At 40.4% G+C, this 17,297-nt stretch overlaps 1 protein-coding gene across 1 annotated transcript in view; it reads left to right on the plus strand.

The window, feature by feature from the left end:
• The window catches only part of DENND10 (DENN domain containing 10), a 455,606-nt gene extending 446,337 nt beyond the window's left edge, over window positions 1–9,269 (plus strand). The window contains exon 10 of the mRNA XM_044055976.1: window positions 1,697–9,269. Coding sequence (XP_043911911.1) covers window positions 1,697–1,873 — 177 coding nt within the window. The 3' untranslated portion in view covers window positions 1,874–9,269. The remainder of the gene's footprint in view (window positions 1–1,696) is intronic.
• Window positions 9,270–17,297: the final 8,028 nt, after the last annotated feature.

Here is a 17,297-nt window from a genome sequence, read left to right on the forward strand (position 1 = left end):
CTGGTAAAAATCCTCCTTGGATTCTGGATCCCCTACCGGATCTAATATCTCATCCCATGAATCTCCCGATCCCGAATCTGGACAACCTCAAGTTGACAGCTTGGCTGCTCCAGTTCCACTCCTAATCAGGACTCCCAGAATCTCTTCCCCATTTAAAGCCATACTTGTAGCAGCACATAAACCTTCCACTAGGAAGGTCTATCACAGTAAGTGGAAGCATTTCTCCATCTGGGCAGAGAATCATAACTTAGACCCCTTCACAGTGCCGTTACCGACTGTGTTGGATTTCCTTACAGGTCTGTTTCATCAGGGGACTAGCTGCTCTACGGTCAAGGTTCAACTGGCAGCTATCTCTCATTATCATGTGGGACATGAGTCAGGTCCCTTGATTGCAGCTAAATTGTGTAAAACCTTTCTAAAGGGTACCTTCCTGCTTAGACCTCCTGTCAAGGAAGTTATACCCCCTTCGGATTTATCTCTAGTCCTTCAGGCATTGACAGCTCCCCCTTTTGAACCTGCTGCTTCGGTTGATCTTAAGTACCTATCTTGGAAAACGGCGTTCCTTGTCGCTATTATTTCAGCGAAAAGAGTTTCTGAGCTTCAAGCCCTTTGTGTAAAACCCCCGTACTTGGCTTTTCACCAGGATAGAGTGTACCTCAGGATCAACCCCTCGTTTCTTCCCAAGGTGGCTTCAGAGGCCAATATCAATCAATCCATTAACCTGCCAGTCTTCTTTCCTAAGTATCAGAACAAAGGAGAATACAAGCTGCATTCGTTAGATGTGCATAGACAACTGCGTTTTTACATCCACAGGACTGCTGGTCATAGACAATCCGACCAGTTGTTCATTTCCTTTGCCAAATTTAACTTAGGTAAACCTGTCTCTAAGGTCACTTTATCACGATGGATCTCACAGTGCATTCTATCGGCCTATGAAAGTTCTGGGAGGCCCGCACCTCAGGGAGTTCGTGCACACTTTACTCGCTCTATATCTACCTCCGCTTCCTTTAGGTCTAGAGTGTCTTTAGATGACATTTGCTCCACAGCCACTTGGGCCTCATCTCATACCTTTATCAACCATTATAAGCTGGACGTTATCTCCAGAGGGAGATCATCTTTTGGCTCCGCAGTGCTCCAGAATATCCTTCCATGATGACCGCCCAATATCCAGGTAGCTGGGGACTCTGTCCCAAAGGTTGCTGACAAATGAAGTACCTACTTCAGATTAAGAAGTTATGTACTCACCATAACGTTCCATCTGAGTAGGAATCTTCATTTGTCTGCAACCATCGCCCCCTCCTTCCCCCTGACCTTCAGAAGTTTTAGTTCCTGGATGTCCTCCTTCTAGTCCCCTACGGGACGTATTTAACATTTTAGCTGCTTGTATGAGAGCAAACTTGATCTGAGGTCAGTCAGGGTTGGCAGGGGATTATGGGTAAGGGGAGGAGCTAGGAGCTTGGATCTGATAGCTATGAAACAAGTTGCCGGATCGGATCCGATACCCAAAGGTTGCAGACAAATGAAGATTCCTACTCAGATGGAACATTATGGTGAGTACATAACTTCTTATTTCACCAATTTGCTGCAAATTCTGGAGTTTTGTACAGCCAATATATGGAATTACTTTTGTCAATGAGCATTTCTATTTTATGCCAAACTATTAACACGGTCTTTCATATTTATTTCCTTTCTTTAGGACATAACAGTGAAAACAAAAGAAATACTTGCAAACTTGGCATCATTAGCAGAAGATTCTGGTAATTCTAGGCAATCAAAGATCACCCTAGAAGTCCTGAAACAACATCGATTCCCCCCAGCAACAGAAAACTTTTTATATCACTTAGCTGCTGCTGAGCAGATGCTCCAGATATGATCTTTATTTTTTGTTACAGCATTTTGGATAAAGGACTGGAATAATTTTAATCATCTATAAAATAAAAATAACCATTCATACGTGTATATATTCGGTGACATATATATAATGGTGCTGAAAAAGTTGACATTTTGATAGTATTTTTGAGTGCAATGTACAAATAATAGTACAAGAAGCAGTCATTGTGCTCTACGATTATCTCTCATCTGGCCACACTTTTGATCGACACTAATAGGCACTATACCTCTTACATTAGAGATAAATGAAAGGCCTTTGTCCTGTTCTACCTTCCATTTAGTTTTTGAGATTTTGTTGGACAATGTGTGGAAATTGTGCACAGTTTCCCATGTACTTGTTTTAAACTGTGTGTATGGATTTGATTACAGTGTGCAGCAGTGATTAGTCATATTCAGGGCAATAGCCAGAAAATTGAGGTCTACATCAAGGTGTTATGATTCTGTCCCAAACAAAATTGCTTGTTTTTATGCCTGAAGCCTCTGTTTAGTTAACTAGTAATACATCAGCTCACATTCCCTTTGGACACTGTTGTCTTATTTGCTGGCTCACTTGTATGTACACTTATTTAATTTATATGTTTACAGACAGGAGACTTGTGTTTTACTGACTGAATTAAAATAGATAGTCTAATAATAATAAATAGTCTATGCCTGGTGGCATCTATGGTTTTGATTTCTTTCTTGACTTTTACTGTCTTGTCTGATTTGTCTACAGTTGCTTAAACTGTGTACATAGTGCCAGTGAGGGCTGTAGTGGTCTGAAAGACTGACTTTCTTCTCCTGGAATTTCAGTTTCTAAAACAGGCATACACTAATGCCAGCAGAATTTTTTTATGCTTTCATATTCATTTACATTCATCTGCTGCTCTGCAGTCATTGAATGCTGGGTGTTTGACCCTTGATTACTTTCCTTGGAAAGAAGATTTGGCAGCTCTCACTTCATGATCCTAATATTTGTAGTCAACATTTCACCAACTTTGACTTACTCCAAATCCCTGTCTTCTGACAACACTATTGAATGCCCTGCCTTTATACCACTAATTTGTCTTGTATCGGCTTCCAACTGGTTGAAAATTTTCTACTGTTGTGCATACAAGAAAAATGCATACTTTCTAGGTTCAACTGAGAGTTAAAAGTGCTTCTGTTCTTGAGTGCGGCAATCAGATTTACTTTCTTTTCATGGAGTTACCTGGTGACTGCAGTTTACGTACCCTATTGATGTAGCAAACATGCCAAGGGTAGGGTTGGGGGGATTAAGTTACAGGAAAGAAAAATATTTTAAGTAGTAGTTTTTTTTTTGATGCACAGGTATTTTTTAGCCTAGGGGTGTAAAATAAGTCTGCATTGCTCAAGGATAACAAAGGGAGAAAAGAGTATGAAACAAAACTCAGTGCGTAACACCTTACATTAGCAGATGAATTTAAGCTGTTCAGCAGTTTTTAGCCATTTGAGAGGTGATGCTACCCACATGAACATGGCTACCAGGTCTGTTGTGCTGCACATGTCACTAAGGCTAGTCTTACAGGATCATCACCTTAATTTTCCTTTTGCATGTGTATGCTGTGTGGAGTTAACACCAGATCTTACTTTAAGTGGAATGGGTTAATGTTTGAGGGATCTTTCCGTTGCTGTATTTGCACAGTATAAATCTGTTGTAAATGCCTCATGTTGTCTACCTAACAGTACTTTTCTCTTTTATCCTTTCATCTGGTTTCTTTGCAGTCCATTTCATTTTCCTTATTTCGTCATCTTCTGCAACTCTTCCCTTATTTATTTTCTTGAACAAATTACAGGGAAATTTAAAAAAAATCACAGTAGTTCTTGCAAAAAAAAAACAAAGAAACCCCCACAGTGTGCACCAGAGGACCCCCCCCCCAAAACTGGATTAGGTAATCTAGCTGTTCTATTCACCAAACAGCCTTGTCTTGTGCTTAGAATCAACTTTTCTGTCTTAATAATGCCCTTTACCATCTTCATAGTTTGTTACTGCAACACCACAAATAATATGATCCTCTATGTACTACATGAATGACACAATCAGATTAAACACATTCCCTTTATGTTTCATACTGCCTCATACATTTCCTTAAAAAATCAAATAAAAAAATCTTTCAGTAGTTGTATGCCATGTGGTTTGTATGGACTATCTTCCAACATCCGTGTACATGTAATGGCGTCATTTAGTGAGTACATACCTGGATACTCAGAAGACTTGTTCGCTAAAGACAGCCATCTCCTGCTCCTTCTAGCACTCATCTTTCAGATGTCTTTCTTTCCTTACTGTCCAGCTCCCAAAAACAGAGGTTTCACATCCACCTAAAATTTAATCTACACAGCTGTAAATCTGCAGACAAAATTCAGAACGTGTGGTATGAGGGCTTTTGCTCTGTACATCCCTTCAAGCATAAACCACTGTCCCCTGCAAACATCTGACTAAGCTTTTCTTGGTTTAGAAAGGATCTTGGAGCTACCTCGCATTGGAAATCCTAACTTATTCAGTTAAGCCTATGAACATTCTTAGAAATATCTCCTCCTTCAGAGTACTAAACCATTACTTAGTTTGAGAACTTTCCATTTTCTTAAACATCTGTAGCAGTTTCTCTTTTGCTGATTCTTCCCCTTGAGGACTTTTGTTAAATCTTTGAGAGTAATCATGTTTACTTTGGAGTGACCTTCATGTCACCCATATTTTTCATAGGTAAGTAGAAGGCTAGCTACCAGTATGAGCCTTGTTAAGCCTAGACAGTTTCCCTTTTGGTGCTTAAATTAACTTATTCCATTTGATGTTAGATTGGATTTATCTAGCCTTTGGTTATCATACCATAAGTAATTTGAGGGAACCCATGTATTGAGTAAAGTGTTTAGGAGCTGCCTCTTTCCATTAGTCTTGTGGTAAATATTCTGTTACACATCCATAGATCCAAGTTGTGCTGGAATATAGACAAGGATAAGCATTGTTTTACATGGATAGAGAGTTTCGGCAGTGGTATCTTATGCAAGCTATACCTATCCCTCCAAACTGCTCTGTTGATGTTGCAGTAGATGTTAAGATCCCTGGACTGAATATTTCTGATGCAGTTTGACCTGCTGATGTTCAGTAGGTCCATCAGTATTGGGTCAGAGGATGCCTTGTATGCCAGACACAGGTTAACTTTAAGCAGTCTGTAGAATAACGAGTATAATGACAGGGCTTTGAGGTGATCATGTACAGTGTATTGTTTAGGCCTTGTATCCTTTTAGTAAGGTTTTTCTGTGGGTATTCCAGTAGTTGCATGTGTGTTGACAGGTACATGGCAAAGGGGGCATTATACTCAATAACTGGCCTAATGAGGGCTAAGTAAAGTGGAACAATATATCTAGTTGTAATCCCTTTGTTTATAAGCTGTGTAATACAGAACTTTTTTTATCAGAGTGGACACATGTTGGTAGAAAGTTATCTTACTGACCATATTAAGTTTTCACGTCCCAAACTGTGTCAGCTCTCAGAGGCATATTGTCAGTGTGGTAGTTTCCCAGGGTAGATGACTTCCCAAATGATAAGATAATTCATTTTTTTGGCATTTAGTTTCAGTCCATGCTTCTGGCACAAGTTGTTTGGAACAAACCTTCTACACGATGGTTATGTCATTTGGGGATCCAGTAACTGCTCCTAGCTTGCGGTCATATACAAACTTAGTCATCTAGAGCCCTTTGGTATTGGTTTTTATTTTTCACCTAAGAACTGCTTCATCACTTGCCTGGGCTTGGATCTTTCCCTTATGGAATACTTTTTCAGGAGTGCCAATTGTTTAAACCTGTAGACATCCTGAATTGGGACGATTTTTACCCAGTAAAGCAAATCATCGTTATATCACATCCTTCCACTGACATGGTGGAGCCACTTGCACAACACCTCAAGGAAGATCCTTTGTCATTTATGCTGTGCTGATGAGGTCATAAGAAGGCTGTAGCGTGAATGTCCACAGCAAGTGGCTTTTGGCTTTGTTGGCCTGAATCTGTCAATAACAACTTATAAAGGAAAATGTGAAAAGTCATGGACATTCAGAAGCCATATAGCTGAAACACGATGTCCTTAGGGGTCATTTACGTATATCCCATGGGCCTCTGTTACAGAAGGTTTAAGGAATCAAACAGTGCAAACTGTAGCTTAGCTAAGTTATTCTTTTAGGTTTTACTACATTCATACATACAACATTTTTTTATGCATGCACACGTTTTTCATGTTGTCCATATCCCCTACTGCCCTGATTACTGAGGGTATGTATATAGTAAAGAAATATGACTTTACCCCCCCCCCCACCCCCCCACCCACAATCTTTCATCCTGTGACCATCAAGCCATCATCTTTTTTGCTTGCCTGGCCTTTATTCCTCCCAACATCCAGAGAATCTTAGAAATGTAGGCAAGAGTCTGGAATCACAGCCATCATCCAGTGGGAGTTGGGAGGCTGTTCTACCCCCCTCTGCATCTGTCAGTGGGTAAATAAACATACCAAATCCAGTTAGTTTTTTTTGATATCATCATGTAGTTTTTGCTTTTTTCTCTGTGATCACAATACAGTGATTACATCCCATGCACTCTCCAAGCAACAGGCATTTGTCAAGACATAGGACTATGATTTTCCATAAGCAGTAATATAAAGGAAGGTGAAACAATGTAAGTATGCATGTGTTCATATTCCCTCAAAATCAATTAACTACTAGAAAAAGTAATACAAAGAACATACTTAGATTAGTTGTACACACTGAACACTCATTCTGTATTGCATTGCCAGTTTTAAATAAAATACTGCTGCTATATAATAGAATTACAGAAGCTTTGTCTTCACAGTTTCTAGATTCAGTAGCATCACTCATATTTTAGTATCTTATCTATGTAGCTGTCAGTTGTTTTTCTGTTATTTAGTTCCCACTGTTGAACCATTCATTCCCCTTTTCTTTCCAGTGACTCCAGATTTGCGGGTGGGGGACAGCTGGGGAATACAGTCATCATACAGCAGGAGACATTTGCAGTATTCCTAACCTCACCCTTGATCTTCCTACACATGTACCACAGTATCAGGGCTTGCTGCAGCAAGTCTGTGACATATAAGTGTGTCTAAGTTCATAGAGACAGCCCTCTGTAGTATCTGTGTTAAGTAGATCAAATACTGGCCCAACCTGAATGCTGCATTGTGGCTGGATAGTCTGGCTGTGCTAGTTGTCAGCCTTGAAGCAAGCAAGGGATATATCCCATCCCCACAGGATGGCTGATGGGGTATTTGCAACTTATTGCCATTGTCCCCACCCAGCTCCTGTAGCACCTGGCTTGCTATGCTAGTCTATCACCGATCATCTGTGAAGCAGCCAGGGTTTTACTACATGGAACAGAGATGAAAAGATTTTCTTTCACTTTCATTGTAGTAGTACTAGTGTTGTTTCTAAACAAATTAATGTCCACGCTGAGAAGAAAAAGACTGAGAAAAGGCATTATTAAATAGGAGTTCATCATATGTATCGAGAGCTGCAGTCTGTAATGCTACGTACTCTTATGTTTTGTTCTGTGCAAAAATATTTATGTGGGACTTTAGACTGAACTGCTTGTTTCACTTATTGGAAAGTGGTTGTCTTTATTTTCCTAAACATTTATATGATTTTTGCTTCTAAAATATGTGCTTGAAACAAATTACAGCTTCAGTTTTTGCAACTTTAATGTCCTGTATATACATCTTTGTGAACTTGGTGGTGTTTTTTTTTTTCTTTTCAATTTTTTGCAGGCAATACACTACTTTGTTCACATTCTGTATGCAAACAGCTAGCAGAGTTGAAGTGGCCATAGTCTATCCTTTTTGTAATTCTGAGGACTGTAATTATGATCACTGTTCTCAGGATTATTAAAAGTGTTAGAGTGGTCATAGTGGAGTGTCTGCTAAATCCAAATTTGTAGTACTTTACATTATTCCACATTGCCCTACCTGCAGGTGTAGTGACTTCAGAATTAGTGTGTGTGTGTGTGTGTGTGTGTGTAGCACACTCCCATACCTCTGGATGCAGGCAGGGAGCCTGTCACCCCTCAAGTTGAAATACTGTAAATAGTATAATATTGAGTTTCAGTATTCAGTGCTGTACAGAGGACTCGAAAATTCCAGTTTATTTTCAATGTTGTCAGACTTGCAGTAGCAGCCCTCTCTTTTCTGATAGGGAATCAGCCATACTTTATTGTCTTTTCTTTTTATTATATCTTTCCTACCCCATCAGCATACCTCAAATATGCACCTCCTGCACTGAACGCAGTCATGTTTATTCTGTCAGGGATGGCTGCCATCGTATTCTGTGTAAGAGGCAGTATTTTTTTAAATCCACTTGTGCAAGTGAGTGAATATGCAGTGGCTTTTAACTGTATTATACTCATTACATCTGTGCTTATGTGCCTGCTGTCCACAACCCAGGCACAACTTCAGTCTCAGTGTCTACAAGATTGTTACTTGTGGGTCACAAAAACTCTTCTATTCACTCTGGTCGAAATCACTGCCTCTAAGGCCAACCATTTGGCTTCATTATTAAGAATAGTCCCTGAAGATATGACTGTAGCAGTTAATAGACATCCCAGAATTTAATTTATGGGGCTCTGAATAAATGGACATGGGTCAGGTCATAGTGTCTCAGGAAGAAAAAGAAATCAGTGATCTTTGCATACAAAACTTTTTTTTTTTAAGTTTAGACTGTAAGATTTCAGGGAAATGAAAGAAACTGATTCAGGCTACATGTGAGCAAATTAAAACAGAAAAAAAATTGCAAAGTCTGTTGGCATAGTTGTCTCTGCACTTTGAACAAGATAAATTAGTTGAAGGATGATTTCTTAAGCGGTTTAATCCTTTATCAGTGCTGTGTTACAAAACAGAAAACCTAACATATATAGTTATCATAGCTATTTATTTTCTGTTCTCTATTATTAGCATTGCTGACTTGTTTACTTGTGTCAGCAATGGCTGCAGCCTAATGTTTCAAGTTACAGAGACTCCTGAATAAAAAAAGAGGCAATTTTTTGTATGTTTGCAGTGAATGTTGTCTCATGCAGCCTATTGTCATTCCAGCTTTTTGTGTATAAATGACAAATCTTACCCTGTAGTTGCTTGGTAATCTTCAGAGAAATGTCTTGCAGTTTAATACAGTTATGTGATACAATATTGCTTATGTTCAAGTTCAGATTAATGTAAAGTTTTAAAATACAGATTTTGTTTCACTTTTAGGCATAGTAATACTTTAAATACTAAAATGTACTCATCTGTAGCACTTCATAAAGATAGTAGTGCTTTATTTTTACATTTGAAAATTTGTTAAAGAAATGCAACCATTATGACTTTTCTACTTGTGCCAAATAAAGTACATCTCAGATTATTATGTGATTGCCCTCTTGGCTTTGAATAATGTATGTGTCTTTACTTCTGATGTTACCAGATTGATTTTTTTTGTTTAAAAATATTAATTTATTGTCCAGATTCCAAGTTTATCTATTGCCAGGTCACTTGGGAGCTGCACTATAAATAGACAGTAACTGGTCATAAAGCAGAAAATAATAATAATTTCAGATGGTGTGCCAGTCTGTTACAGTACACACAGACTGACTCACACTCGGTATGCACACCTCTACAGGCATTTGGGAGGCATACCTGTTCACCTACTGCAAAAGAGAAGCAAGTTTATCTTGGAACTCAGAGGATGTTAAAAGATTCAAATTGTTATATCCAGCTGTCTTCAGAATATTCTTTCTTGGATGGTCAAATATGCTTTTGGATTCAAAACATGCTATGGAGAAAAAAAAAAGTTTAGTCAGTAAGCTGAAAGACCATCAAGAGGCTTTGCTGAAACCTTTTTCCTTTGCTCTAAAGGCAAATGCATGAGCAACAGATAAAGCCCAGGAGCTGGATAGAGGACTCTGGAGTACCATGTATCAGCTATCCTACGAGTGTCAGTCTGTTATCAATATATTGCTAATTAAGTATTTTATTGTGTGGTTTTTAACAATTTTTTTTTATTTTCAACATTTACGAACCCATTCTCATATTTAAAGATATGTTTATATTGTGTGTTCATTCAAATACTCAACTTAAAATTTTCATCACAATAATTGAACACTCTGAGCTATTAAATTTCTTGCTTATATTTTTACACTTAACTAATAGTGTTCAAACAAACTTGGTAAGAATAGTTCATATGCAGATCTCCAGTCTGTCTAGGTATATTGACCGGACATAGGGCTATATTTGGCAAGAGATCCCACAGGTTATAAATACTGCAACACTGAAGAGAAGGACATAATACTGTTATGGTAAGATTTTACACAACTGTACTTTATAGTCTTTATACATCTCCACTTCATCAAATTATTCAAGAGGACCAGCTTATGGGCCTCAGTCTACAATTGCAGGTAGATCCAGATCATTTTACTGTACCAAGCAAAGATTAAATTCACCTATTCATAGTAATAAAAAACACAGCAAAACACAGTCCAAGAGCAAGTCTCTCTGCAAGCCAACATTTTGTTTGTGACCACCATTTCACCAAGTCCTCCAGTCAAGTAGATTTGTGCCAGCCCCCACTGTACACAGATATACTTTAATTTCTCCTTCTTGACCATCATGTTCTTCCACATACAAAGGACTCTTATGAGCCATCTTCGTAAAGCCAGACTGCTACATTTTCTTAACACCAATACCAGTTATAATTTAACCATCATCTTTGCACTTGTAAATGCCTGAACATCCACTAAAAAGAAGATCTTTAAGACTACTGTAAAGCTCACTTTGTATTATATTTTCTTCATGCATTGAATCATCATTTCTTCTGCAATGTTACTTCAGAAAAATTATGCTGTCTTAAGCATGGTCACCCAACTACTGTTTCTGTCTTTCCCAGTTGCCACTAAACTAGCTTTCATACCATGACATAGATTGTACACTTGTCCATTTTTTCATATTTCTGAGATTCCAGTGATAATTGCTAACTGATGATCAAAATGTGCCAATTTTCTGAATGTCAACACTGTTTTCAGAGATGCATCATACTTTTTTTTTAAACCTTACTTGCAACATATCATCTCAGTCATCATCAAGGAAATCTGACTAAGCCACTTTACAGACTTGTATACCTTTCAGCATACCGACCCATCAAATCTGACATATCTTAAGTCAGGCAAAATTAATTCCAAGATTCCAGCAGTGTCCAAGGTTTTAACAATGTCCTTAGTATATTTTTTATTGACGTTCTCTCTGATCTTTCACAATGGCTCTTCTTGTGGTCCATTAATCTGCTTTTTGTCTCTCCAAGGCAGTAGCTAGGCACCTGCAGTTGAGATGAGAGCCCTATAATCAATTTATTCCCAAAACAGAGGTCCTTATCAGCTCACTTGTTCAGCACAGAGGTGACAGGTGATAGGATGCAGGCTAGTCTGGCTTATCCGGCAGGCTTTCTCTCTAACCCCTGGAACCTCATCCCCCATGGCAGCTAGCTTGGCTTCCAGAATTGCTGCATACCTTGGAACACATGCATGCATTTACACACAATTCTCCGGCTTTATGCAACACACCTGTGGCAGTGTGTGCACAACAATCCACACCCCCACATTGCAACACTTTCTGTTCCTTTAATTTATATATACTCTGGATGAAAGAAACTGTAGTTTGAAAGAAAGACTGAGAAATACTTGGCAATTTATCAATATGTCACCCAAGTGGTGAGCCAGACAGGCACCATCCCCTAGGATGGGTGATTTGGTATCAGCCACTCACTCCCAACTGTGCTAGTGGCTGGCTCCAGTGGTTGCTTACTGCAGGACCCGGAGAATCCACATTTCCCATATTTAGATGACTTGCTGATTTATGAGGAGCCTTTTTCTAGGTGTTTAGAATCATTCTGTAGGCAATTCTAGCTCATCTGCGCTTCAGGTTGAAACTGAAAAAGTCATGTCTCACACTCTTTCATTGAATTGTCTTCCTAGGGTGCATGACAGACAGGAATTTGTCTTCTGGTAGAAAGGTAATTTTTCTTTCTCTAACTTAGAACACTTTCAGGGATTTTTCTCTCCAAGAAGCTGCCTCAGCAAAATAGTTTCTCAAAATTCTAGGCCTCATGACATCAATGATTGTCATGATACCACTAGCCAGACTCCATTGATGGGCCCTGATAGCATCACAGATTGCTTACTAAACAACATGAAACATGACCTCTCTTGTCCACTTGAATTACTTTTCAGCTGGAGCCTACAGTCGGTTTTGTGCCCAAGGAATGGAAGATAGCCATAGTAATTTCCTGCACAAAGGAGGGCCAACCACCAATATGGGTACCTGCAGGTCCATAAGTGTAACTAATGGAAAAAAATCATCATGTACATGATAAATGAAGACATAGCTAACCTGCAAACACTGGACCCATCACAGTTCACCTTTGTTAAAGGAAGATCATACCTATTAAATCTGGTGGACTTCTTTGAGAGGGTCATCAAAGCAATGGATGAGGCCAAGATTGTGCACACAGGTTACCTCAACCTGGCCAAGGCTTTTGATACAATACCTCACTCAGGCTTTATCGACAAGCTTACTAAATTAGGTATAAACCCTTTTATCACCCACTGGATAGCCAACTGGCTCACTGATTGGACCCAGGAGGTCAAAACAGATAAGGCCATCTCCATCAAGAGGCCAGTCACTAGCAGAGGCTCCTAGGGATTGGTACTGGGCCTGCACCTTTTTAGCATTTCTCCGAAGTGGAAGCAAACACTGAGGGTTTATGGCTGACTTAAGTTTGAAGATGATTGCAAGCTGAAGGTTATCAATTCCCCTGCAGACACTAGTATTCTTTAAGAAGACCCATCTCCGACTAACAAATGGTGCCAAAGCTATGGTTTTAAACTCAAAACTAAGAAATGCATAATTGTACCCTTTGGGAAGTCAACCATCCTGGCTAATTACCATGTTGATAATAGGCCCTTAAGAGTTGACCTAGTGGTCAGGGATCTGGGCACGTACGTAGACAGTAGCCTTGCCTTTGACTACCACACGGCCACAGTCATGAGGAAATCCTTTTATGTTGCAGAACTTATAAGTAAGGCCATGGCATCTAGGTCCAAAGAGGCCATTATCCCACTGTACTCTACCCTTATCAGACCAGTCATACAGTACAAAGCTCCCTATGTACCTGACCAGGCATACACAACAACTAGAGTGACCTCAGAGGTTCCTTACAAAAAGAATACAAGGAGTAACAAACCTGCCTTATGCAGAGCATTTTAAAGCCCTTTCCTTCTACTTAGTCTCCTACAGATTGCTGAGGGATGATCTATGCCTGGCTTTCAAGCCCTCTGCAAACTCCCCACTTACGAAGCTCCTGCATATTCATAAGTCAAACAGCACCAGGAGTACAAGGTCTAAGGACCTAAATTTTATCTGTGACTTAAAACATGCTGGAGAGACAGATATGTTTCCCAGAGGCTTCCCATCCATGTGATGCCGAATTTGTCTATTACCCAATTTAACTAGACTAGTGAATGGGGAATAGGAAATTTACACTAGGGAATGGGGAATAGGAAATTTACACTAGGCCTGACTCCCATGTCCCTTATAGTCAGAGGTGACTTATAAATGGCTGGCCCTCAATATCCTATTCGGATACAGGATATCATTATTCTTTTGGGAAAACTTGGCTAGGCTTATAAAGGCCCCCCAGGCATTAACCTAATAGCAGTCTATGAATATGAGAAAGATTTGATGGTGCTTAAAAAAATGTTGGTCCCAGCACTTGCATCCCCTAGAGTTTGGATACCAGTGCTGGAATTTGTGAAATGAGAGTTACAGTGGTGGAGGGATCAGATTTATCTCAATCCAGGCCTACCCTTCTCCATCCAGACCTAAGTTCAATCAGTCCAGACAGACTCATCATATTTTGCATGGGGAGTAGTGTCCAGGGGAGTTCAAGTGCTAGGAAAATTGAGTCCTTTGGATGCTACAAGTCACATATACATCAAAGAAATGTTAGTAGTGATTCAGGTCTTAAAAGTTCTTCATCACATATGGTCTGCAGGTCCCTTTTAGTTGCCACAGACAACACCACAGTCATGGGGCCTGAACAAACAAAGAGATGAAAGATCACACTCTTTCTCTCTCTCTGCTGGGTGGCAGTGATGCTAGCCTTATGGCATTCTCTGATGCTTCAGGCCTCGTACATCCAGACAGAGTAAAACATAGTGGCAAACAGACCAAACAGATCCTGGATGGGCTATCCTAAGTGGCAACTCAGGAAAGAGGTCTTACAGGATTTAGTTCAGTTGTGGAAAACACCTCAAGTCGTTCTTTTTGCCTCCTGTCAAAACAGAGCATTGGAAAAATTGTGTTCCAAACATCCATGCAACCATGTTTGGAGGACAGATGCATTCTCATCCCAGATGTGAATGTTCCTTTATGCATTTCCACCCTTTCCACTGTTACCCAAAGTACTTCTGAAGATTCAGAAAGAATTACCATAGATCATCGTGTTGACCCCCTTTTGGCTCAAAGTTGGCTCTCCCTTTTAATGGAATTGGCCAAGGGCAGTTACCAGAAACTTCCTCACACTCTGAATCTGCTCACACAGTGTCAGTGATGGTTGCTGCACCCCATCTTAGAGAAAGTGCAACTGACAGCCTGGATAATTCTGTCTTGACACCTTTTAGGTACTTGTTCGAAGAGGATGTGCAATAGGCACTGAAGAATACAAAAAAACTGCAATTAGAAAATCTTATGTTTACAAGTAGAAGAGGATTTCTAGTTGGTGCCTAACTGTAATGTACAGAGAAAAGTGTACATTGAGAACCTGGTGGATGCCTCTAAAATGGACTGGGTAGGAATCCTTCTGTGGAAGGCAAAAGTAGTTGGCAGAGTAAGTCCGAATATGATCAGGCATGCTTTTATCATGGTGTTTGTAATAAAATACAATGCAACTAGAGGTCTATTAAAAGGGAGAACCAACTATGTTCATCGTGTTTCACTGTTGCAGTCATTACACTGCTGCTGGCAGGCGACCAGCAGTCGGCGCGAGTTCCAAAGTCTTGGTCCGGCGTCGGTTGCTGTCGCCTCTTCCCTGACGTCAGTGTGCCAGGGGTATAAAAGTTGCGACTGACGCCATTTTCTTCAGTCTTTCTTGCCACGCGGTGCCCGAAGCAAAAGCAGTTCGCAAGTGCCGGTCGGCCAACTCCTGATATTTTCAAAATTGAGTTTCAGAACAGAAGTCTTCACTAACGCTAAATACCCCATTGGGGAAACTTTTTCTTGCTCCAGACCGATGTCAGTAAAAGTTAATAATTGTATTTCTTGTGGGAAGCAAATACCTCATAAGGACTTTCACTCTTACTGTATTCCTTGCCTAGGCCCTGACCACGATGTCACTAGTTGTCGGTTTTGTGCTAGATTCAATAAACGCACTATTAAACGTCGGTTTGAGTTTGCTTTACATTATTTTGGCCAAAGGTTTAATTACATAATGCTGTCGGAACAACCAATGACCGGAATTTATAAAAAACACAAAGACAAAGAAAAGGACAGGCATCCGAGGTCCAAAACCGACGACGAAGCCTCTTCTAGGCCAGTCGCCGGTTCGCCGGTTCTCAGTGAGATGCTTTCGCAGCCCCTGACACCCACTACCTCAGAGCCACAGGCCATAACCGACAGCAACGTGGAGACACCGAGGCCTGTGGAAACTCAAGGTATTGGGCCTACAGAAACTATACCCTCAGATGGGTCCAGAGTCGCTGAGCAGGCATCGGCTTCTGAGGGTGTTTTCAGACCTTCACAGCTTACAATTAAGCCCACTACAGCAGCAAAGGCAAAGTCAAAAACACCATTAAAGACAAGGAAACAAGTACAGCATTCTCCAGAACAGTCATCCATGCCAAAGAAACAGATGCTTAAAATGGCCGAAGACATAATTACTTTAATCAGGGGTACCATCCCCCTCCTGACAAAAGGCCTAGGTAAGACTTGATTATGATTCCTCTGACCAGGTTTCTCTTTCCTCTGACTCCTCTTCTGATCAGGGATATTCTCTCCCTCCCTATGAGGACTCTGATGCAGAAGAGTCCATACCTTCAGCCTCTCCGCCTGAGGATTATTCTTTTGGGGAAACCCTACACACCATGAGGGAGCATTTGCATTGGGAGAGCCAGGATTATTCAGAATCCAAGAAAAGGCTCAGAGACTTCCTTTTATTGCCTCAGCACAGGCCCCTGGCTATCCCCCCTGTGCTTGATATTGTTGATGATGTTTTTTCTGAATCCAGTCTGTCTCCTGATTCTTTACCCCCTGCACCAGTCAAGCCAGACAGGTACTACAGAGTCCCTGACTCTCATAAATTTCTTTACAAAAACCCGCTGCAGACCCAGAAACAATTTCTCAGGGTCCAAAAGGGGTTAAGGCTTCCACTGCTAAAAATTCTGTCTCCTCGGATAGGGATTCCAGAGCTCTGGACAGATGGGGGAAAAAAGTTTACACTTCTGCTACTTTAGCTGTAAGCTTTAAACTGTCAGTTTCACATGCTTAAATACCAACAGTACCTCATGTCATTGTTAAAACAGAAAATGGTTTCAAATACAGAAGGTCCTGACAGTAAGGAAATGCAGGATTTATTGCATGCAGTTGAACAAGTGGGAAAGCATACTCTGCAATGTGGTTTTGATTCATTAGAGGCTTCTTGTAGAGCCGCAGTTACAGACTCTGTTATTCGAAGGCATGCTTGGTTAAAAGATCAAAATTTACCTGACCATGTTAAAGTAAAATTATTGGATGCTCCATTACAGCATGATACTTTGGTGTTAAGGCAGAAGAGGTGTTAAAGAAAATGGAGGATAAAGCAAAGTCAATGCAGACAGTGAAAGATTTCTTACAGGTTCAACCACCTAGATTTAGCAGAAACTGGCCTTCAAAAAATTGGTCCTTTCCAGTGTCAGACAGGCCACAAAGAGGCAGATACAGACACCCAAGAGGCAGATCTCAGCCCCAAGGCTCCTACCGACCGAAACAATGGGGAGCTTCAGCCCCCAAAGGAGGGGAAGACAAATCACAACCTTATAGGAAACAGTCCCAATGACTTCCCTCTGCAAATGCCAAGCACTTACCTTTTGACAGAACCCCTAGGGGGAAGCTAGCACTTTTCTCAAAAAATTGACACATGATCACCCAGGACCAATGGGTGTTGAATATTGTTTCTCAGGGTTATAGGTTCCACTTCCACACGCTTCCAAAACCAAAAGGTATGCCAGACCTGCCACAAAACCAATGGGCAGAGGCATAAAAACAGATTGCTGCTCTTATGGACATGGGAGCTATTCAAAAAGTTCCACAGCAAGAACAGGGACAAGGATTTTACTCAAGACTTTTCTTAGTACCCAGAAAGGACAAAGCCTGG

The sequence above is a fragment of the Protopterus annectens genome, chromosome 14.part0 (genome assembly GCF_019279795.1).
Source record: "Protopterus annectens isolate FY-2018-M chromosome 14.part0, PAN1.0, whole genome shotgun sequence".
Taxonomy (NCBI): domain Eukaryota; kingdom Metazoa; phylum Chordata; order Ceratodontiformes; family Protopteridae; genus Protopterus; species Protopterus annectens.